The sequence below is a fragment of the Ooceraea biroi genome, chromosome 3 (assembly GCF_003672135.1).
Source record: "Ooceraea biroi isolate clonal line C1 chromosome 3, Obir_v5.4, whole genome shotgun sequence".
Lineage (NCBI taxonomy): Eukaryota > Metazoa > Arthropoda > Insecta > Hymenoptera > Formicidae > Ooceraea > Ooceraea biroi.
The window spans coordinates 3,775,460-3,801,057 of NC_039508.1; the positions used below are offsets into that span (position 1 = coordinate 3,775,460).

General features: G+C 45.0%; 1 protein-coding gene across 13 annotated transcripts in view; it reads left to right on the forward strand.

Moving 5' to 3' along the window:
- The window catches only part of LOC105281406 (calcium/calmodulin-dependent protein kinase type II alpha chain), a 110,680-nt gene that overhangs the window by 75,436 nt on the left and 9,646 nt on the right, over positions 1 to 25,598 (forward strand). For 4 of the 13 annotated variants that reach the window (XM_011342641.3, XM_011342640.3, XM_026968500.1 and 1 more), the window contains exons 11-12: positions 3,562 to 3,651; positions 13,790 to 13,846. In XM_011342641.3, the coding sequence (XP_011340943.1) occupies positions 3,562 to 3,651; positions 13,790 to 13,846 (147 nt within the window). Of the gene's footprint in view, positions 1 to 3,561; positions 3,652 to 13,789; positions 13,847 to 19,254; positions 19,417 to 22,453; positions 22,607 to 24,519; positions 24,888 to 25,598 lie in introns of those variants that run through there. The other 9 variants (XM_026968497.1, XM_026968496.1, XM_026968499.1 and 6 more) reach the window with 6 other exon arrangements.

Genomic DNA, 25,598 nt, shown 5'->3' on the forward strand with positions numbered 1-25,598 from the left:
GATTTTTTGAGTGAAACGTTTTACGTGCTAGAGTTGTCTGACGAACGCGCTACTTCGTGATAATTGTTTATTTTGCGCTGTAAAAATGCTATCCTACGGAATTTTACGCCTTTAACATACTCGTGTAATTGCGAAATCTAGTAATTTAGGAAGTCTGATGCGCGAACGTGTCTTGCGTGCTAGGACCGGCACGTTAATACGGCTCGAAAACGCCGGGACTCTCTGTACGAATCGTCGTCGTCCCTTTCTGGCATTCTGGCATGCTCTCGCTTTTAGCCTCGCTAATTCTCGCATTAACTGTGTGTATGCAGCTTTCTCTCTCTTTCTCTTCCTCTCTCCCTTTGGTTTTCTCGCTCTTTTGCTTTCTCTCTCTCTCTGCCTCTCTGTCTCTTTGCTCGCGCTTCCGCGTTGCTCTTCCCCGCAACTGCGCCTCGCGCGCGAATGCGTTTGCACGTTTTAACGCGTCACGGCACACGATGTTTGCACCAAATGCCACTCTGTCTTTCTCTGGCAGAGCCAGATTGTTCGCATCCCAACAATGACCTGAAAAAAGATACCTCTCACGCTAGAGTTAGATTAAACGCGATCTATTTAAGTGCTGTAGATATCGTCGATGTTGATCGCACCCTTTGTAAAGTTTTGCGAGATAGAATTTCTGCTTTAGTAAACGTAGATGAATTTTCGAGATGTTCAACTCTTCTAGGAACGTCAGACGTGAACTCCCAACGGATCTCATAGCCGGAAGATCCCGACACCGAAGAAGTACGAAAAGCACTTGCTTTGATAGCGATTTCAGAGATCCGAGACATTGTCCGTGAGCGGTCGTCGGCTTTTGTGCTATAAAAGTACATACACGCAAGGAGTCGAGCTTGTTACCGATCAGACGACCGTTCCTACAGAGGGGCGAATTCTTGATGGTACCCCCGAGGGGAAATTCCATTTTCGTATCTCTAGCGGGCTCGAGCGCTTCTTTCCGTATCGATTCGCTCTTATCAAGCGACGCAGCAGGCCACCTTTGATGCCAGTATCCTAAAAACGGTTCGTTTAATTCTCAAGGCTGCATCCGTGCTCGCGAAATACCAAGGGGGCGAATTAAAACGTGCTAATTTCTTAAACAAGAACATTTTATATTCCGAAATGAATGTCTCCGTAAAAGTTTGCTAGTTAGCAGCAAAGAAAATTATGAGCTGCCTTTTATTTTCCATTAGGTCCTATTAAAATGAAGCAATGCTCGATGAGTCTCTCTCTCTCTCTCTCGCAAAACTTGCGAAACTTGCCCCGAGTCATAGGGATGAGGTCGAAGTCATTTTTAACTTTGCACTTTCGCAGTGCATCTCACTACTTTTCTCCGTTTTAATGTAGTTTCGACTACGAATTCAATGAGACATGATGCCTCGCACTACTTTTGTTTTTGCTTGAAGTATTTTGTACGTACATCTTTACAACAGCTTAGCATAATCGATTAATTTGTTTTTAGTTCGATATTTCAATTATTTATTGGTAAATGATCATCGCTAGAGGATCTCTTTGTGAGAATTTTATGCAATAAAAACTGCGTGGAGTCATTTGAAATCCACCTTTAGTATTTTGCGGGGTTAACGAACCCTCTCAATATGAGTGTTATAGGTTGAAATTACGTTACATTAATGTCACGTTATTCGGAGCACAGCCCTCCCCTCTGTAATTATCTGATTATTACCAGAATGATCAATGGCGTGCGTGTCATCACGCGCCGCTATTAATACTGATGTTCATCATCTAATTTTTGTTTCGTAATTTTCGCGCGTAACGCGATATCTGTGTAAAAAAAGTAATTAGCTAACACTTGGATCATACGTCTATGCAACGATCCGTTAGATCGATTATATAATATCCGGTTGCACGTATCCGGCATGTGTGTTTGCACTTCAACCTGCATTCTTCGTACCTTCGCTTATCTAACACCTTCAGAGAATCGATGGAACTTCTCATCTCTTCGTGTATAAAGCATCAACAAACCACTTCAGCGTATCCTTTGATAATTCTGAAGATGTTAGATATATACGTTAGATGAACGAAGTGCACTTCCTGCGACAAATCAGGCAGATCAAGTGATTACATCACTTAGACGTTGCATGAATTGGACACGATCCGTTGCAGCATGACCGCGTTTGTTTGAGAATGTTCCATTTTTCTACTGACTTTGGACTCTGTTTTTTTTCTCTACTTTATTCGCTTCGTTCGTTTTGAAGCGGTTACTTCCATCATATCCGATCCAATACACAATCCATTTATGTATCCCGACCTTTGGCGAATCTCGAGTCGCTCGAACGCCGTTTCCGTGCCATTTATAAGTGTGCTTTACTCGTTAGATTCATTTTTGTTCTACTTGAGAACATATGGGCAAAGCATAGACGAACACCCACTTTAATAACCCGCATGTTAAGCACACGAATGATTATTATGTGACGCAATAACGTTAAGAAGAAATGTCACAACTTACAATTATTATAGATTGTTAATTAGAGAATATACATTACAAAACAAATATACAGAAATGAAATTTGAAAGGAACGTCAAATGTTTAGTTGCAGAATTTGAAAACGGAATTTCGAAATAATCACGATAATCTTTCACATTTTCTTGTATACACATATATTCAATGTAAAACTTGCGCTATATAATTTTGCAAGTTTCTTCTTATGCGACAGAAATTTTACGTCTTGTTTTGATAAACTTGATTCGAGTGAAAACATAAAACTTCAAGGTATAATATCTAAGTGTGCAATTCCAGAAAGAGATTACGAGAGTAGATAGAACGAAAGTATCTCGCGTGATGACGCAAATGAGAACGTAAAGACAGAAATGCAGGAATTCAAGATTGCTCGTTGATCATCCCGGATATCCGGATCAACGGATTTAATGAACAACTTTATTTTGACGCACACGAACGAGTTACGCGGATTACAGCAGCGGCACTTGATTGCATTTCTATTTCGCGATCAACGACGACTCTACTCGTCCGCCTCCACTAAAGGAGGCAGACGTATCAGTTACGGATTAACGTTCGGCGTGCAAAGCGGAACTCCTTTTTAAACTGTCGCATTAAGAACTCGAACTGTGCAGCAACGTTCCTTTCACGTTTCGGATGTCGGGAATAATATGCTTTCGAGCATTCGTATCGAATCGAGAAACACTCCCAAGATCGTCCCGATGGGAACGCATCGGGAAACGGATCTGGATAAACACCGGAGGATCCCAAGTGTACTTATTCCATCCAGGTTTCCTCCTCCGAAGTGTGGTCTGTCCATCCTGGTCCATCCGTACTCTGGAGACCCGTTTTGCAACGATTTGCCTTTCTCTTTTATCTCGCTTTCGCCTTTTCTCTCTGTCTGATTCCTACCACATACTTTTTAATGTTCCTTCTGCTCTTTATTTATCGTTTCTCTCTCTGTTATTTTCTTCTTTCTCTCTCTTTGTCTCTTACTTTCTCCCTTTCAACATCTTTCTTTCTCTCTCAATTTCTCTCTTTCGTTTCCGCTCTCCCGATGTCGATTTACTGAAACGCTCTACGCACTCCAGGTCGAAGCATCATCACGAAGAAGGGCGATGGCTCTCAAGTGAAGGAATCCACCGACAGCAGCACAACGATCGAGGATGATGACGTTAAAGGTAGGAGATCCTTTCTTGCGGCGCCGCGTCTCTTTCATCTCGTGACCAGAGAGATCGCGCACGAGTTTTCTTCTAGTTTTCTATAGTAATTATTATTAATGAAGCTAGGATTTGAAAATAGGAACTGTCGGCGCGGAAACAGGAGCGTAAATCAATTTTGCAGGGTTGCGGTCCGAAATACGCTCACAGTGTTGAAAAGCTATAGTTTGTGTCACGTATACTATAGCTTTTCAGCACTGTGAGCGCATTTCGGACCGCAGCCCAGGATCGCGCAAGTTTAAAAAATCGCGATATAAATCGAATCGGATGAACTGACTTTAGCACAAACATTCTTACAATTTTCTCGCAAGTATCTGCAAGCTCTTGCAGGAAACACGCGAATAGTTTCACGCGATGTCATCGGCGTTTCCGGGTAAAGGATCGCTCAGCGGTTTCGGTGCCAAAAGCGGAGTGCTGCTTGCTTAAAGCAGCCGATCGACGTTTAGCCGGTGAAGCAGTGCTCTTTGTGCTCCGATGCCCGGATTGAATTATGATGGCGATTACCGTCGCCGCCGTCGCGCGTATTGTCACGCGAACGGAATAATCGCGCTGATAGTCTCGATAACAAGAGTCAGATCCACAAGTATGTAGCTCGCAGCAGCGACTCGCGACGATGTGTACCTTCTATCGTGTACTCGTTTCGAATTTAATGAGAAACCACCCGCAGAAATTGCAGCTTGGTGTAGGTCGCGATCTGTCGCGTAGTATCACTAATAATACGTGGACGAATTAAATTCGATGATATGTCGATAGTATGTAAATTTAGATTCCGCTTATATCAAATTCAAAAATCAAGCTGCGCTCTTTATCTATCCTTACGATTTTATTTGTTACATAGATATGTTATAATCTACACGAGACTGAGTCTTTGCGAAATTATTTAAATTAATTAAATTAGAATCTAGAGAGAGAAATGTAATTCAATTTTGTTAAATAGGATTAACAATTTAGTTATTATAAGCGCACGACTGCCAACAGTCTACGGCCGTTCTCAAAGACCGTCGAAGGCTCTATCATTCTAAGAAGCCGAATTAAGAGCATTATTTCTTCGTGCAGAACATAAGAGATCACATTATAACGGATGATCCTCTTATGATCCGCGCAAAGAATGCTCGATCAGACTGACAATGAGTCAACGATTTTTCTGAATTATCGTGACTCGATATCATGCATCAATATCACGTTTATCAGTGCAAATATCGTTAGTGCGGGAAGCTAATCCTTTTCTTACTGCTCGTAAGAAGTATACGCGCGCGCGTATCTGTCATCCGAGATACTTCTCTCACGTGCAAGTCGATCGTTAGACAATAGCTCGAGTAGTGAAGTATTTACTCGTTGCTTACCCTCTGACCACGCCGTTTCCTTTCCCCTCTGCGTATACACCTGTACTACTGATTACTGATACACTCACAGGTATACCACAAAAGTTCCGACGAGAAAACGTTGATTGCAACGAAGACAGCTTTTATTATACATCCTTATTCAAAGAAATTTGGAATTTATAATTAAATTGGAAGAAGAGATCGATTAATTAAATGGAAAAATTTGGTCCCTTTGTTATAATTTTCTATCATGCATAGTATTTATTGAATGTTTGTTTTCCTTTTTGGGCGGATTAATGATATTTAATCTTGCGATCGTAACATAGAGAATATATGTCGATGCTTTTGTGATATACCGCTAGATGATGTACTCTTGGTCGCAGAACTCAAAGTTCACCCCTCTCCCGATACGTAGAAAAGTCGATCTCGCCTTGATCTTTCTCTCTGTCTCTGTAAACACTTTGAACTATACGTTTATCGATTAGTCTGTTTCGTGTTTCGCTTGTCTCTCACCTGTCCGCGTACGTTCGATCGCACGTGTACGCTCTGTAAAGTTCGTCGAAGGTATCTACGTACACAAGCGAAGAGCAAGACAGCTGACGACAAAAATGTGCAATTCTAATTAGCCAATTTCCAAATTCGCGGCAATAACTTTCCGATTGTTACGAATGTTTATTTTTCAAAAATTAACTCTCGTTTTGAAAGTCTTATCACTTTATATTAATGGCCTTACACGCGCAGAGAACACACATACACACACAAAATATCTTCAAAGCTTACGAAGTCTGCAATGAAATTAAAAAAAGACACGCGACCTTCATTTTATTTAAATTGCATGCCGCCTTTAATTTCATCCGTAAAGAAGTATAAGGAAATTCAATCCCAGAATATTTCCATAAAAATTTCAAAGATTTCGTAAATTTAGATTGCATTTTAATGAGAACATTAAGAGTTCCGGAGTTTCTCGATTACAACGTTGGAATTCTCGTTTCGCGCAGCAGCTGTGTTGCTCTTTCTCAGATCTTCCTTATGCGAATACCGTTCCAACACGATACAGTTGATACCCGTTCGTGTGTCAGTATCACTACACACGTCTGAAGCTTATAAATAGTCGTATCTACTAGCAAAGTAGAATACACACTTATATGGAAACACTCAGTTGAACGTGTACATTATGTGCCACCAAATCCCCTCTCATCATCGATCCCCTACAGGTATCGAGTCCACCACGTTTCTGCGTTATCACTCGAATCAGCTTCCTCGTACGCGAGCTGTCTTTCAAGTTTCCGACTAACTTTGACAGTCAATGTCTCCCGCAATTTCTCTATCGTGCGATGGTGCCCTACTTGCGTCTAATAAACACACACGTACACACACATGTACATACATACGCACGCGGGAATACAGCGACACGGTGCACCCTGAAAGCTGCATCTCCTCTCATTTTGTCGAGTCATGAAGCTGACGATCACAGCCGCAATACGATGCAACGATGCAGTTCAGGTGATGATCGTCGAAGCGATCAATTATGCTTCGCTTCGCGAACTGGCTTTTCCAAGAGAATTTTCTTTCAAGAGATCGCTGCTTGACGCACGGATCGTCAAAACATTCACGTCATAAGCGTACCCTTGCAAGCCTACGACTCACGCGTGTCCTGACACGCTTCCCCGGAGCTTTCCCTGTTGTAATCAGGCTTGCGAGCTTGACTCGCATTGCGCCTCACATTGCGAAAATCCCGACATACTTTCGCGACATACGTTCACCGTTCACGCGGATATCGATCGGCATCAGTTCGTTCTTTTGTTTCGTGTGTATCCGAGGAAATTTAAGAGTCTCCCCCGCCGTTTCCCGTGTTCCAGCAGAGTAGAATTCCCCCCAGGAGATCCCGACAGAATTGTACTCTCGAGACACGTGCGACTGGTTTCACTTTATGTCGCCGTGCGGCAAACGGAGGGTGTGATCAACGGGAACATGGTCAACGGTTGTCGGCTCTCCGTTTGCTCAATTAATTAACGTCGAAATTATTCCAGCCGAAACGCGGACTCGTTGCTTGATCCGGAATCTTAATTTTGCACTTAAAAGTCGGAATCAAAGAGCTACGTAGCTCGTCGAGGTAATGATTAATCAGATGCGACTTCCGGAATCGCAGTAGCGGGGAATGAATCCCGTGCTCTGCATACACGTCGAGAGAGTGCAGTCTGGACACCCGCATGCGTCCGCATTCCCATTCTGCCCTCACAGCATAGAGTTTGCAGGACATCCGGAAATTGCTTTCGAGTTTGAGACACTTGGAACAAACAACACAAGAATCTTCACCCGTGAGCGTTACGCGAGTGCGTGCTTGTCACCTAGGATTGACTTAATCCTTGAAATCGTCAAGAATGCCGGTCGCGGTGTTCAGTTTTCAGAATTGTGCTCCACGCCGGAGTTTATTGTTTAACAAGCAAATACGGTCTGGGGACGCTTTGCGCATACAAGCATTCGCGTGACTCTGCATTTACGCAGCCGATGGCGTCGAGATAAATTTGCCAATTAAATGAAAGCGAATCGACGCTATTTGCTCGCGATGCACGTTGGACATATACATGCAAACGAACAGACACAAACGTACGTTCGCACAAATCAGATGATTCCACATTCCCGTATCTGTTTCCCATAGGCAGACACCGTAAAGGCAAAGCACCAGATATACATTGAACAGCTGCGTGAGAAGCGATAACACTGTTGTTTGTACCCTGTAGCGTGCTCACAAATCCATAACACACACAGACGAGCAACGTGCGCACGTGTATTTGCAGCAGCAAGTGAAAGAGTGCACCGTAATTGAGTTACAGACACCATAGCCGAGTGCAACTCTTTTCGAGGCGTGTTCATCATATCATTCGATCGGAAATGCGATTACATTTCTACCTTTAATTACACGTACATACACATACACGCTCATCTATACACGTACACGCGCACGGTTACCAGAAGTGAGACGTAGCGATCAGGCAGAAAAATAAAAAAAGAACCAGAAAATAAACGCACAATGCATTTGCATTGCCGTCTTTCACCGAGGCGTGAATGTCGAACAGAAGCACGAGCAATATTTGCGCTCGGACACGTGGAACAATTAATCAGCATTCAATTATTTAATGGCTCGAATACGGCGTGCATCGTCGTCTGGTAACCTCGCTCGTGTTTTTCCGCTCGGAATAAAAGCGATCGATATTTCGGGGATCCGCATAACGAGAGCGACAAATAGAAGTTCGACGGATGAGACTCGATAAGAATCGAGTACGATCCGATTTAAAGATTCACGTCATCTCGCGTCATCTCGAGTCAACGTAGATCATGCTGAAATATTAAGCGTATGTAAAAAGTATGTAAAAAATTGTTAAAAGAAGAAAAAAACGGAAAGATGGAAAAGAGACGGAAGTCGCTCTGGTTTATGGCGGATCCCGTTCGTTCGCATTGCGCCTGCGTTTCGCCGATTTTTCACATTTACGATCACTCTCGCATCGGTCGTGAGCTTTTTCTCGTTAGGTCGGGCGATTCTTTCCTTTCTTCCCGCATCTTCTCTTTCGTAGTTCAAGCGATTCGCAATGGCGATGTACGCGCGTGCGATACGGCCAGTCTGTCGGTGCGTGCCGCGAAAAGTAAAGATTTCTCTACCGCTATCCGCAACCACCATTATCATAGCTCTCTTCTGGTTAACGTAATGCATTTACCCTTTTTAGCGATTACCGCACAGGCAACCGTTAATCGTTAAGACGAGCAAGATCGATCGTAATTAGAGTGCGCTTTCTCGCGATACGATCTAGCACAAAGAAGATAATTGATGATCGCATACACGCACTCGGTAGATATCTCGCAAATTTAACTTGCGGTTCTTGATCTACTTTTGCTTTATCTCGTCGTATATAATAATACGTAGTACATCGAGGAAAATGGAATACGTAGAATAGTCCAAGTAGAGCTAGCTGCGACAAGTTAATCTTGAACGGCTAACGATCTGTCCGTCATATCGCTTTAATAAGAATCCGCGCTTCAGCCGTTCTTTCCGAAAGTTTTCTACAAGTACGAGATATTCGGACGGATTCGTGATTACCGGGGACACACAGCTGCGATAAAAATAGCCTTCCAAGATTAATAACGTAAGTAACAGAGTAGTAATAGTGTCAAGCTTCAGTCAAGAAATTGCACAATCAAGTAAGCAAAGCGAGTCGAATCGAATAGGCAAAGTTAGTGATGGTTACATATTGCTCTTGTATGAGATATTATGATTACGTGATGTGCGAAAGTCCGGCCGTAGATAAACGTACAAGGTTTCATTCACGTTGTAGACCAGTAACGCAAGTCCAGCACGCGTTGTCACAACCGGCGATCGCGAAATCTGGTATCGTCGCGCGTGTATTTCTCCCCATGTTTCTCTCTGTTCTCTTTTCATATTGTACCCCTCTTGTATCGTTCTCGCTCGTATCGACTTTCCGACGGCCGGTGACCACGATCGCTCCGGCTCTCACGCTGCTCTCGCTTGCATTTTCTGTTTTCAGCGTATATATCCGCCTTTTGTCCGTTGGGACCGCAATTAGCGCGCAGGAAGGCTCTTTGACTTTCTCGCCGTTGCGCTCCTTCACGGTTCACGATCATGCTTTGATCGCGCTTTGAACGAAAGATGCTCGTTTCGGCTCGCTTGTCGAGGGGAAATTGTCCTATCTATCGTAATTCGCGAGTTCGGTCTCTCCATTGTCGACAACGAGCGCCTTTGTTCACGCGTCGGCGGCTTCCCCCGACTTGTCTGCATTTTTATCGGTCTGTCTGTAGTTTTCCGTTTCTTTGCGCTTTTCATGATACTTAGCGGACATGTTGGCATCGGCCCATCCCACGCGTCGAGTACACCAGTAGCGCCGAAAAGAGAAACATTCAATTGCGATACTGCGAGCTTTCCAGGGAACATATCACGATCATCACTTTCGCACGTTTTAGATCTCGTCTCTCGCATATTTGTGTTTCCTCACGCCCGCACACACCTTTCCCCGGTATTGAATCTTTTCATTTCTCTTGCTCTATTTTGCTGCCACGTTTCAAGCTACGTGTTGCGACTTCTCGATTGGCGCTGATTTTGTCTCCTGGTTTTATCCGTGCGAACCAGACCGATGGGACCAGATGGGACCGGAACGGCCGCTTGTTGCCAGTAAAAGGGATGATAAATGAATTTCCGCCGTTCGGACGTCGCGCAATAGTGAACGGGAAAAGAACGGAATAATCGCTCGAGCGAAACGTGTACATCCGCACGGTACGTCGAGCACGCTCGAATGCATCTTGATTTCGGGAACGGGCGGCGAGAGTCGGGAATTCACGTGGCAGTGACAATAATGAAAATTCTCGGCATTTTAATAGATTGTTAGCGCTACGACGCCACGCAGAGACGAGTACAATCGGCGAGAACGACCGTTTCATACACGATCGAGCGAGATTGTGGAAACCGGACGAACGACCGGAGATAATGGCTTTCCAACGGCTGAAATGATCATTTCAACATCGAGAACTCATTCGAATTGTCTCTCGAAGCATCAAATTATCTCACGTTATCTCGGACAATTTAAAAACTTCCCGAACGATTATCATTGTTCCTGACGACCGACGATGCTCCATGCTTCATCGTCCGCGAAACCATTCGCGCTGCTTTCGCGACGAATCGCGTGGATCAGACTGGAATTGATTTGTCGGGGCTTTCGGCGACAAAAGTTGCACGAACAATGTAGCGAATAACGAAGTGCAAAGTGCCATCCGGTTGCGGTCTCGACGTACTTTTCTCTGCGTGAACTCCATCCACCGTGCACCGTTCGAGAAGGCGATCACGATCGCGATCGCGTCCTCGGACGATCTCTTCACCCTCTACTGGACCCCCTGCATCATCACACGAACACGCCCTTAGATCTAGGTCACTGTTGTCACACTAGACCTCGAATTACATATACACTGTATATATGGTATATACAGACATACGTACACACATTACTCTTTCTTTCTATCTCTCTCTCTCTCTCTCTCTCTCTCTCTCTCTCTCTCTCTCTCTCTCTCTCTCTTTCTTTGTCGTCGTCGCAAGTCTCGATTCTCGATGTTTAGCTCGGGTGTTATGGATTTATGAACACCAGCCCGTATCACTTTTGTCTCCTCTCTTTCTCGTTGTCTAGCACTTTTCTGTTTCTCTCTCTCTCTTTCGCTCTTGTTCTTTTTCTCTTTCCCTCTTCTGTTTGCCTCCGTTCTCACTTTTATGTCGCACACCCCGCACTTGGCCTGTCGATTGAATTCACCCACGCAGTCGAACGGTCGAGAGATCCGGAATCGACTCCATTCACTTCTTTCTCCAGCTAGTATCTTTTTTCCCCTCTTTTTTTCTTCTTTTTTTCTGTGTGCCGATCCGCTTCTCGCATGCTAACCCGGCTGTTGCACGCTTGCTCGCCGTCGTACGGCTTTTTACGAAGTCTCGACCCGTTGGAGAGACCATAACATAGGTGGAGGATTTACATTTCAGTAGTATAAGCGCGAGACTATCGCGACGGAGAATTTCTACGCATCTTCTTCTCGTTTTTTTCTAATGATTTTTCAGCCAAAGATAAACGCGGGGATTCGTGTACAATTTTATCCGTAATTTCGAGCGATTTTAAACGATTGCTTTTCTTTGTGCTTAGACTGTTTAACGATTAATACACGAATTTTGTGCTCGCGTTCGGTATTGCAAAGATGGTAATTAAACGTGCGTAAAGTGATAACACTTAAACGGATCATTAAAAGTTTCGAGAAAAAAATATACATTTTAATTTCCTTAATTATATATTTTTTTAAATCTTTTATTATAAAGATATTCATAACTTTAATAATCGAAAATAAAGATAGAAAATGTTAAAAATCTTACATTCTTATAATGCGACTTTAGTTCAATTAATTGTTTAGTTACATTAAAAGTTAATTGAGATTTTTCATTATTGAACCGATAATCTGTTTCCGGTCTCTGTAATTCTTTGTCGAATGTTTATCGCGATCGAAGCTTCGTACGATCGGCGCGATCTGCACGTATCGCAATTTCTTATCGCACTTCCTTACTACTCGAGGTACGATCGATACGTGTCTTTGTCGACGTATGCACGTTCTTGCTGCAAAGTGCACCCTCCAGCACTGACCCCCCCCCCCCCTTATACCAGACAATTCTATTCCGATTTGTTCTGTCTGATGACCGTTTCTTTTCGATGTGTCGCTCGATGGTAACGGCACCGCACGTCTCCTCGTGTTTCCTAAAGCAAACAGAAAAGATATTCAAATATAAAGATCAGTCAAGCATTGTGATATTTTCGATCGTTGCTTCCGTCAGTTACGAACGGTACTCGACGTTACGTTACATCCCCGTGTGTCGTCACGAGGCTATTGTAGTTATACACACGTTATCGTGATACATTAAGCGTTATCGCGGCGTAGTGGCCGATGCTCCGAAATGGTGCGAAAGAAATCGATTCGCACGATTGATGTTATGCGCAAAGTAATAACTTCTGTATGTAATAACTTTTAATAACTTCTTGCGTTTCACGTGGTAGATCGTTTTATTGCCCTCTCAAGGTAATTTCCCGCGAGTCAGCGAGTTCGCGCCAGGCGAACCGATCGTGACAATCAAGACTTTGGTGGCTCTTCGTCTTGCCACTTGCGAAATATTGCAAACGCAATAAAAAAATACCATAGGGAGCAGCGTAATATATTCCACTTTCGTACGGACTCTTCATTGAGATTTAAAGCGGCCCGCGCTGGGAATATCTACTTCGTGATGTAAATCTTGCATGAAGACATGAAAGGATATCATTGGAAGTTGGGTAAACTCGAGTGGAAATCCCGTCGGAACCGTCATCCGGCAGTTCCACCGAGATTGCAGCTCTGTCAGCTTCTTTGTTGAAGATTATGAAGGAGTCGAGTGATTATTATCGATGTTCATGCAAGTAATCGATAATAATTCCTCGCATGTCTGCGCTGAAACCCTTTTTCTTGTCATATACTAATAATTACCACGCTCTCTACAAAACATTAGAAATATTTATTTGAAGAGATTTATATTGTTATATTAGTGCGTTTCTTGGTACGTATTTTTTGTTTATTGATAATGCGTGTAATGAAAAATTCGTGCGACATCACGGAGCTCGGCCACTCGCTGCTACATTAAAAATCCAAGTAATCATTAAGATGGTCGAGGAAAATACTCACTTAGCATGAAGCAAGTACACCGTGGAAAAGTGAAGCTAGTCTTCATATCGCTTCACATGCCGCGACTAGTGATCGATGTAATCTACTCCTTCGTAGCTTTATTCATGCATTTTCAACGAGCGCTCGATTAATATTCCCGATAAGCAAATTCACTGCGAGTGTAATAATGCACGCGCGTTCTTAGGCAAATGCACATTTTATGAAATTGGAAATATATGAAATATTTCCACGGTGTTCACAGTACCGGTGGATAAAACATTTATCCAACGGTCGTGAATGTATGTACATATGTTCGATCGCGCGGGCTTCACTTTTCTGCAGCGTGCTACCTTTAACAAAGAAAACGATATCGTCGACTTATGTATAATATCTATACATATACGTGTATATTTATGTGTTAGTCATAAAATCGAGAAAAAATAAGCTTAGCTTCTCGTCGTGCGACGTGGCTTTATCGATATCTCGTATAATCGTGTTAGGCGTTATGTAATGATAAACTGTCGCATTATCCGTATATACGTGATGTATGTGTGTATGTTGTACAGAGGATAAGAAGGGCGGCGTCGACCGGAGCAGCACGGTCATTGCCAAAGAACCCGAAGGTAAAGCCAACTCTCGAGACCGAGAAACGTTTCCCGACGTTTCGACGTCTCTCCTTCTGTGTATTAAATATGTAAAAACTGCGTTATTACATATATAACGTATCTCGTGCATTATAATACTTTGTGAACGTCTCGCGATCGCACTGGCCTCTCCCATCCGTGCTTTCATCCGTAATTAAACCGGAGATGTCCCGATTGCGCGCTTTTAATTAAATGCGAGCGAACGCGTTAGATATAAACACATAATTAACACAGTGACGTTACGATTGCGTGTTACAGTCATCACCGTAATTTTACGTTCTTCGTACTTCCAAGTCGCAATTTACGTCGAATGTAATTTGCGTGTGTTGAAAATAATTTTTCGAACGGGCCTAGCGTATTCGATGTATTTATTTTCGTCGCCGACGAAAGTCGTGTATTCTTTTCTTTTCTAGATAAAATTCGTGCTTTCGTGATGTTTCGTGCATTATCAAATTACATATACGACGCTTTATCCGAACGATAGATAATTCTGCATTGTCGCAGAATACGTTGCTGACGTATCTACTCTTGCATTCGCGAATACCAGCCAGATAAATTCACGTTTACGTAAATCCAAAGTGCGCGAGGCGAGAATTATCTTTGCCGTACGTGCGGAAGTGCCGGTTCTCGTTTTACTCGCGGGTTTGATTTACGGGATAGTCCAATTCGAGAATATGTTCGATTCGGCTTGAATGTCCGTATTCAACTGGATTTCCGCAGAACAGTCGGTCAAGAGCTGACCGCAACTAATGGTAATCGCAACGATATTTTGCGGTAAATGCACCTTCGTGAAATCACGCCATCGCGGCATTCGAACGCGCCATGGTTATTCACCCCGTGTAGAAATTAAACGATTAACAGATTAAAATTAATTACTTACCGCGCTGCTACGTTCCAATAAAAATTATTAATTTAATAGCAGAATGTTTTCGAGGAGATTTATATCGAAACGATCAGTTATTGTAACGCGTCATTACTGTATGCGACATAAACCTGTATAATGCAAAAGTAACAAGTCGCTTATCAACATCAGGCTTTTATAATAACTAAATTTCTTATCGTAATAGCTGCGAGTTAATTTATCTTCAGAATTTCGTGTTTTCACGCGAGCAACGAGTTCGTAACGAAGGAATTAAAGCAGCTACAAAGAAAATTGGCTTCAAAATGGAGCGAGTGGACACGAAATCGCTCCAGTAAAAATTGCGCTTCAGCAAATTAACGGGAAATTGCGCCGAAATCTTTTTAATCAAAACGGCTGAAGTTGGACGGCGTGATATCTTGGGGGCCGCGCGCGATATCGTAAATCTTCACCGCCTTTAATAAAGGGGGATTTATGAAATGGCGTTATATAACTTCACCGACTGATCGCGGCGCTCGGAAACGATACATTCTTACGTGCTCGCGCTCCGAAAAATCATCCGCATGCATTTCGTCTCAATTCAAGAATCACTCAATCAATATCCACACATTTTCGAATATCTATTATTGGGTCAGTCAAAAAATTCGGTTCGATTTTTGCGTCAAATTGTACTTTATTGCATTCAGTAAAAACAAATTATTCATCAACCATCAATCATTGTCTATGACGCAGACATTATTGTTTATGATAGATATTATCAACATTGTTGCCTATATTAAACGTAAATTGATTTGAAAACTTGAAAATCGAACCGAACTGACCGAACTCTTTGACTGACCTAATATCTTTTGAACATTTTGAAGCAATATACAAATTCCATTTATGCAATTTAATTGTATTCGGTAATTAAAATACTGATAATAAAATTCGGTAAGAAAACTAAATTACAACTTAATGTCCGGTTATTAAAATAGCGACACATCGCGATATAAAAGAAAAGAGACTGCAAAACTCGATGATCAAACATATCCCAGGATGTCGATCGGATATTATGGGATAGAGAAGGATACTGATCCGACTTGAGGGATCATCGCGGATGGGGGAGGCCAATTTCACGAGAGACTCCGCGCCGAGTTTCGAGCCCGAGCTTTTGCACCCTTTCTGTTGCCGCTTCTGCGAAATCGTATGGCGGATTTACCGTATCTCCCCTCGTTTCGCCGACTAACACTCCGGAGAGAATGCTCCGTTTCTCTCCTACTCTCTCTTTGGCTCTTTCTTTTACTCTCTCTCTTTCTCTCTGCCCCTACGTATGACAGTTTCCTCGCTAATCAATCCAAAATTAATCCCGCAGTCCCCGAAACGAGGATCCTCCTGAGCCCCTTCTTGATATATTGCACGACTGCAAAACTGCATCTCGCAGCTGATGCGCGAATGCAGCCAGAGATTATGTCTTGCGGATTATCGTGATTGGCATTAATCAAGTTGATTGTCGAATCTTGCGGCTGCATTATGTACCCTTTGAATTGCCGTGTTTAGACGTCAGTATCTAACCAAATAGATTGCGACAGCATATTAATTCACTTCATTACTAACACGATGACTAATGGTATATGTGTTCCAATTAATATAATCTTTCGCAGACTAGCATACAAAGGTGCGAAAACGATTAGTGTATTTTTTAATACAATTTACTGATTTATTGGTAATCGATAATTTATTTCTCTAAGTGAGAGATAAATTATCCTAAACAGGATAGTCTGAAATCCTACATTGTATTAAGGCAAAAGACGATATTTATCGATAGAATAAAATCGATAATACAAGATAAATTTCTAATTTTGATCTAATTGTTTTCGCATTTCTTAATGTAAAACGTTCTGCTTTAAGTCCCAAGTTCTTGAAGAGCCGACGATGGCCACATCTTTGCTTGAAGCGGCGATAAATCGAGTCGTTAGTATTCACAGCCGTAATCGGGAAACGAGTGAATTCAGAAGTAATAAAATAATGAGAGAGCTCTAACATCGCCGATCGTGTCGATTCTTCGGGCGAACAAACGTGCGCATAATGAAGTCGTTCTCGTCAAATTAGTTACAAGTACGCCATAATAAGAGCCTCACGGAAACCGCGCCACGGTGATAATTAACTCAAAAGTTATAATTAAGCCCTAACTACCTCGCTAACATGGAGAGTTCGCTTATGCGAACTGTTTGAGCCTAAGTAAAATTACGTACGTACTCAAAACGAAGCTGGACCGATCTTTTCAGGGCTTCCTTCGCCGATGATAACTATATCTCGCTCGTCGAGCAACAACATCCGCAGTCTCCCCTTTCGATCAATAGCGCGAGGAAAAAGCATTCGCAAATGGTCGATCTATTATTAGCAGAAACATTATTCCCAGAATATACACGGTTACGATTTCTTCGTAATTTCTTCGCCGTGGAAGTATCTTACGCAATCGTCCTGCGTAATCCTGTACGGTTCTTTTCATCCAAATTAAATCGTTCCTCGCGAGCTTGTGCAGTCGCGATCGCGGACCATGTTTCTTTTGAGATTTCACGCTTTTAGGCTTCATGTGAGACTTTCTCAAGTCTTCCTGGTATTTTCAGTGAGAATTTATGCGAAAAACTGTTTGTTAACTGCATGCTCCCGTTTGCGTCGTCGTCAAATCGACGATTCTGCCAGCGAAAGACATCGCGGCGCCACTCGCCTCGCTCACGATATGTAGTGTCAACAGAAATACCTGGCCGCTTGGCATTACTTGAAAATAGATCGGCAGCGGTTCTAGACGTCGTCATCGCGAGCGAGCGAAACCTCGCAGCTCGCCTCGCGATTTTGGATTCCACTTAAATTCCGCTTAACGATTAACGCGAATTCGTTCATCGGTCTGTCGCGGAAGACTTTCCAATTTTTGCTGTGCTCTTTCTTCTCTGCGAACGCGATTTTGCACGTTTGTCGTACCGTGCAACGTGGAAACATCGCGGTGTCAGTCGTGCCTCAGTGAAAACGCTTCACGGAAGATCGTCGCAATGTCGACTAATAGCGTGCCCAGCTCGTCCAAGTACGTGGAGACCTATGGTGAGTCCCTGCAGACTTGCATCGTGTAATTTTGTCACACGCGTGCACGTTCATCCTTATTTTGCACGGCCACGTCTTCGCGTTGGCGTTTGTTTGCTCGACACTTCGAATAGCGGAAGCTACCTGACGTAAACGCGCTTTCGATGGTTTCTTCTTGGATGAAACATTCCGTTAACGATGTTTTATCCATTACTCAGAGTACGAATTATTAATTTCGTAATTAATAACTTGGCACAACGTGATCTCGAAGTTTTCCCAGAAGCTGTTTTTATTCACGAATCCCGTGGTCAATTTGGAGTCGATTTTTTCCACTGAAGATGAACGCCAACTTGAACATTAATTTTGAATACTTACGTATCCGCGGATTGGCGCTTGAATTAAAGTTCTCGCCGGAAATGGTTGTACACTATATTTCGAGACTTAACGCTCTGTAACCCGGGATATATTCCCGGTTCCTCGATAATCCTTAGGATTATCGATGCCCGAGCGCTTCGATTAAGAGTGATCTACTCCAAAATAGTTAAAGAACTCGCGGATGAAGTGCGACGAGTCTACAACACCGTGTACGCCGATCACCGGTTCTATATTAATCTCGCGGACTGTCTCTAACGGCGTCTCGTGCAAAATGAACTCCCGACGCGGTTGCGACGCGGCTACTACACGCAGAGCCGGGTCACGATCACAGAAGCGTTTCTAGGATCTATTTCGAGAATAAACCTCGTCTATGCGGACGCGCGAGCGAAAATTTGCCGCGCATTCTCGTTTTACATCCGCACAAGGCCATTGCTACGCGCGTATAATTACGCTTTGACGCCACTTGTCTCGGTGTCCCGACAATTTGTCGCTCACAAGTCATCCCGTTGATCAATTAACACGTCCGAGTGTGTCTTCCTGTTGTTGTTGGCCGTACGAATTTCTTCGACTAATCCTCAACTAATCCCCGGAATTTTTATCCACGATTGATGCTTGCGCTTCCTCAAGGAATGCTCCCCGATACTAACTCCAATGTGTCGGTGTCGTATAAAATCGATGAAGCTAACGATCGATGTTGCTCAATAATACTGTGCTAACACACACTCGTTAACGTAGAAATGGGCCGCGTTGCGGCCACGTTCCGACAAGCGAAGCGACTTTGCGACTTCGCCTTGTTCCCGACGCGCTCTTCGTTGCGATTGATCGATACCCAAGGCTTTTTCCCCGAGAACGTTTCCTCGTGTACCTTTCCTCGGTATGTGTTCTTGGTAACACGACGAAATAAATCATGGGCCACGTCGTTGCGGCGTGGCCTTCCAGCGCTCGCTTCTTGCCTCATATGCTTGGTGATTGTTGTATATCGTTCCTCATTTGTTGTATTATTCCCCGCGTTGCTGCTGATCGATGCATTCTGCTCTCCTCTCCCGAGAGAAAAAAAATGACAAGATCCCGGAAACAAAAGCTCTTGGCTGCTTCCAAGGTACACCTCCGAGCAGCCCCGCGACAATGTCCGCGTTCTCCAGGGCAGTCGGCGCGGCCACGACCATGGCGAACAAGCAGGCCCCGAACCAGACCCAGGCCCAGATTCAGGGTACGGGCAACCCCCTCGGAATTGCCGCGGTTCTCCTTCAAGGAGCCCAAGGTAAATTCAGGATTTTACAGCCGGTGGTGGGATTCGGTGCGAACGTTCACTCTCGATTGGCAGCCGCGGTTTTCTCCCGAGGGATCCTCCCGAGTCTCTCGGAATGAAAATGAGGATTTTCTCGGTAAACTCCGGAAAATGAAAATTCAAGCCAACCGCGATTTTAAAGATCCTACATTCGCGTTTGCCGAGTCTCAACTTGGAAATCGCCGCAGGCGGCTGTATCGATCGATCTTGTCCGGCAAACCGAAGATTTCCCGGTCAGCCTTGCTGCTTTTTTCAGTCTGCACGAGGAAACTCGGTCGAAATCAAATCTTTGGATCCCACCACCGCCTACATCTCGAGCTCATCAGTTTAATGGACGTTGTGGAGTCGCTCTCGCACGCACGCACTGGGAGAAAGATACGGCCGGGCGGATCTCGCGGCAGGTGTCGGCTACAGATGATCTTTCACTCGTCGATTGATCCACGAGCGAGCGAGCGAATTTGTCCAGCTTCAATTACGGATTACGATAGATTACGACCGCGTTGATACAGCGAATACGAATTGGTAAAGAGGATGAAAGCCGGGATTACAATGACGATCACGTTAAAAGTGTCGGATATTAGCTCTCGGAATATTTTCCGCTCTGCCGGCCGTATTTCGCAATGGAAAATTATCGTGAATTTCGTTCGCGATGGCTCTTTTGCCGGACGCATTTTTGATATTGCCATTCGCACGCTCCGACTGCTCTTTTATCTCAGTGCGAGGGAATCGTACGCTAGAGCTCTCTTCTCTCTTTCTCTCTCTTTGCCTCTCGTCGGATGAAGAGGTGCTTCTCGAGCTCTGTCTCTCGATCTCGCGTGTGAAATGGTGATCTGAGAGAATGGACGTGCTGATGCTCGGAGAGCTGATGAATCTCTCAAGTGCAAATCATTGTATCGGATCGAATTCGCTGGCACTTGTGTCGACTGAACGCGTCCAATCGCAGCTGTAAAACGGTCATACTCGCATGATGTGGCGTGTGTAAATTTCTGACTGCTCGAGGACTCGCCGAGACGTGAAATTGTTTCCAACGACGTTGCTCTCAGATATTTCTCTCCATTCGGTATTCAAGAGCCGTTCAGCGCGACGTAAAGGCTGAAAGGGAGAAGGGAAATGAGGGTGCACGATAAGACACGCGCATCAGGACTCGGAGATAAGCCGGAGTACTTATCGCGGAGTATGAATACATCAGTTGCGATTCTTGCGATATCATGATATCGTCAAGTGCGCGTTATCGATCGCAGCTTACTCGGAAGCGAGGCGATAAATCGCGAAAACCGTCGATGATGTCCCTCGCTCGCGGAGGGGAGACTTTTGCGGAACGAAACCGTTACTGAACATTGCGGTCTATTTCTTTTTCTCTCTTTCTATCTCCTCGTGTCGCAGGACAAGAGATAGGCACGCACCAGGAAGGAGACGCTAAAGCGCAACCAGCGGCGGTCTGACGGTCGACGAATCGGTAAGGTTGCCCAAGCGGGATGACCCATTTCTGCTTCCACGCTTGATCGTGATTCTCCGTAGTGAGTCGCACCACATAGAGACACACACACACATGCAATATATACATGCCGCACAATTTGGCCGCCCCGGCGCACAGCAGTAATCTCCCCGATAAAACGAGGACGAGGCAGGAATCGGTCGAGCCGTTTCCGCTTTAGAGAGCCAGAGCATGACTTGGAATTCACAGCGATATCACCCCCGTCTCTCTCTCCGGTCTGGTATACCATATATTCACGCGATCCGTCACAATACGCGTTCCCTCGGCTCTTGCTCTCTCTGTCTATCTATCTCTCGCATCATCTTTATGGTGCTCGCGTAAATTTGCCGCTTTTTCACACACCCACCCTTCGCCCCCTTTTTGGTTTCACTCAACAGCTTGTCCATCCTTGCCGCGTTCGCGTGTTCGCATTCACCGTCGCACATCCCAACCGGCGATTTTTCCGACATGACAGACGGAATCCTCGCTCGACGAACTGCCATAGGAGGTGCGACGGGGTCGGGAGAGAAGCGACCCTTTCTTTTAGCCCTTCGTGCCGCTTCTCTCCACGCCGCTCCCCGATATCTCTCCCCGACACGCTTACACCCGCGCACACGCGATAGACAGTACTTGTCCGATGAATAATCGATTTATCCCGTCGATTGACCGGACGTCCGTTTGACCGGCGATTCTATCTTTCTTTACCTCCTCAAGTTTCAACCTTTCTCTCTTTCTCACCATCGAACACACAGAATTCGCGCGATGGCAAGACACACCGCGCGGCGTATTTTCGCCGGCTCGCTTTTCCGGCGATATATCACGCGACGGCTCCTGCTCCGCGTTCTTTCGTCGGATCTTTATTATTTACGGATTTGAGCACAAGAATAGACGACGACGACGACGATGACGATGACGATGACAAGGACGTGAAGATCGATCACGTTTTACACCATCTCGCGTTCGTTCTCGATGAATTTCGCGAGAAATCCGTTTGACGTACAATCAGAAAGGAATAAATGACATAAATGTCCCGTGAGAGCGACACCAATGATTGATCAAATAAATTTGATTGTCTGAATAGTCTGAAGCAAAATAAATTTGGCACGTGTAAAGTTACAAATATATTCTGCTAAAAGACAGGGACAAAGATATTATAACTTCTCTCAAATTTCAACTCTAATCTATCTCTCCTATTCAACTTTAAATCAATTTCTCTCTATAATCAATGAAATTCGGAACCAGTTACTTTTATCACCACAAATATGAAATCCTAATACATCAACGTTATAATTATCGTAAACGAGTCGAAAACGATTTGCGTTTGTGACACAATCTCATTTACCCTATACTATACTGTATCTTTTTTTTCGCGTAAACGGCAAATCGCCCAAGACGGGGGCGCGAGTCGACCGCCGGTCATCGCCGGTCAAGGGAGCGTCGGATACCGGACGCGACGCGACGCGACGCGACATGACGCGCGAAGGCTTCTTTGACGTTGACACTAGCTCGTGTTTGGTTGGTTGATTGCATGACTAGCTGGCAGCGCAGGAGGTGGTAGCAGCAGCGGTGGCAGCAACAACAGCCAGAACAGCCAGGCCGGCGCGTCGCCGTCGTCGCCGGCCAGTATCAGCCACCATGTCAACAGCAACGGGCCGACCACGTCACGACGCCAGGATTCCTCGGTCATCGGTCTGTAGCACGATAATCTAGCACGCCCTCCACCCCTTGCTCGCCACCCCATCAAAAACCTCGACTCCTTTTCCCAGAGGGTGGAAAACGGTATCGTGATTTCAGTCCGCGATCATCGCTGCATGCCGTACTGTTGTTGATCCGATCATTACCGGATCAGTAGGGATTGACCAAGATCGAGAATGATCCAAGCCGAACAATTCCGCGCGAGAGCTGAAATCGAAAAAGGAATTGCGCGCGTTTTCAGGAGGAATAACCGGAATTACATGGGGATCTTTCTCTTTTCTTGCATTCGAAAACGCCGAATCTTTATCCTTTTTTTGATATGGGCTTTTCGTGCGTGATTCTCTACGAAAATGGCGGCGGGGTTTTGCCTACGAAACGAGGCATAAAACGTTGCCGTGAAAGCCGATAACGTTCGGAGAGAAATACATTGAAGGAATACGGTCGCATGGAATATTTACGAGGCGACTGGACAGAAATAATATCCGAAAACCGCGCATTCGTTCGCGCCGTCTATAAATAATCGGCGTTAATGTTCGCCATGATTTACGGGGACGACTGCTAAGCTAGGCCACGTTCTCTTCGTTCGCGGTTCGCGGATAAAGCGAATAATGAATGGTTAAAAATGGCGGGATTAATTACGGTCAGTCCGGTTGGTCACCGATTTACGATCGATGTAGTGCCATTGTTGCGATATTACAATACATGGAGTGCACGCCGCGTTTGTTATGACTGTCGAGCTTCCTCTCGACACACCGCGATAAGTAAAATTGGATGCGCTCGGAAATCATTTTCCCTCAATGTAGACTGATATCTCCCGACCCATTTATACAACCGGGATTGCTTTTAAATTCAAAATGCGACAAGATCACGCTCCATATGCGTTGGAAGATACAATTAGAAAATTGCAAGACGCGGTCGTTTTCCATTTTCGTAATGGATCGCAACGTAGATGAACGTTTGACGCATAATGTCAACGGATGATGATTGCATTTGATCTCGCACGCGGCAGTCTATTCTGGAAAATCCTCAAGCTTCCATTCAGCATTTCTTTAGTCGTGGAGAACACAAAGATAGAAATGTGCATAATCCGATTGGGGTCTTCCGAGCGCATCGTCGAGCATGCGTAAATTTATACTCTTCACTCTCTGCATCCTCTTTATTCGCAACTGCGATTCGTCCCGTCTAAGCCTATAACTCGCAAGCTCGATTTAGCTCGTCCTGGGAGAAGCTTCTCTGTCTTCTGGGGTATTATCCAACGGGACGTCACCTTGACCGGCATCGTGTCAAGCGACTGTCGCGCGCACAAACGAGGCAATTGATATTAATGCGATTATTAACGTTGATACCTAAATGGCGCGCCGAGATGAGATTAGCTCCACGAATACAATATGTGGCGAACGCGCTCGCTCGGAACAGCGGTTCGCGAGCCTCGTGCATTATGAACGGCGATTGAATCGAGAATGAAACAAGAGATTGAAGAACGAGATCAATTCCGCGAGGTCGAGGCGCAAGTTTTGGATATTTCCGTCACGCCCGACGTGACTGTAACAATGAAATTCCGAGGGAAAAATCGACTCGCGAAGCGACTTCCGATTTTTTCAGACACATTTCTGGATTCCAATATCGATTTTACAAACGCTATAATTGATACAAACGTCTAATTGATCGGGATCTGTTTCTGAATTCCGAACGAAGCTCGCGAATTGCCGGCAAATTATTGCCTTTCTCCTCCTCTTCCTCCTCCTCTCCCCTGTCCATGAGTCTAATGATATTGCATGTCGGCGTTGTATTACCAGTTTGTCTGTGTCTGTGTTTCTGCATGCTGCACGTACCGCGTACGCCTCGCGATTGCGCGCCTTGTGTCCGCCCCTGCATGCGCCACCCTGCAAAAAAAACGAAACGTGCAGAGCAGGAAGTGCGACGGACGAGCGACGCCAGCCGGTACGCGGCCCGGACGGGCTACATGCTGAACGAGGATCCCGAAGACGGTAAGGGGACCGTCGGCGCCCGTGAGCTCGGCGGAGGAAACGCGAGCGGGAGGAGCGCGCAGCAACCGCCGTGCTGGAGCCTCACGTCTTGCGGCTTGCTGTGAGACTTGAACGCGAGTCGGGCGCAAGTTGCCTTTCCTTGAACGGTAGACACTAGGATAACCGCAGATCTCTCCACGGGAGAAATAAAATCAAATTATCGTGTGCCGTGAAAACTCCAGGATGCGCTCCAGATTATTCTGCGAGAGGATCCGGGAAATGGTTGAAATAAATTGACAGATGATACAACAGCAACTTTGTTTCTCAATGAGTTAGCGCGTGGTTGTTCCCGTGAAATCTTCCGGATGACAGAATTTAAATTCCATGTGCGAGCCGAGGACGCCAGATTACGTAATCTTGTGACTGCGTCACGTTTCCGATCGGCATTGCGATTTCATACATTTCTTTCCGCGTAGGTAGCTTTCGATGAAGCTTGAGATGCAGAATGCGACCGTGTCGGATCGAAGTCTTCTGCGTCACAGAAGCTTTCAGGGGAACAACGTCGCGGTATGCGCGATCGAACGTTGCGTCAAGAAAGACGAACGCCCATCCTCCAGGAAGCTGAGGCGCCGAGAGAAAAGTTAGGGGACAGCTGAACGGCAATCCTGATCTTTCTGGTCCGACGTTAGGCGGTTGTCGAAATTCTCAAGCGTGCAGAGGGCTGCATAGACGCAGTCTCGCATCGACATCGATGATACCAAGATAGGTATACATTTCGGGCCGTCGTTCATCACGAAGTAGTAATGAATGGGTCGAATTCCCTTGATTATGCTCGACCATCCATCATACCGCACGTTCAGCGTGACGCTATCTCCGCGCATCGCAAGCAAGTAGTAAGTAACCGAGTCCGACGAGACTAGCCATAACTGCCGCATTCGCTCGCTCTATCTGGACTATCTACTAGATAGCCTTGCCGGCCGCGTTGATGAGTTTTCATAATAGCTTTTATAATCGATACA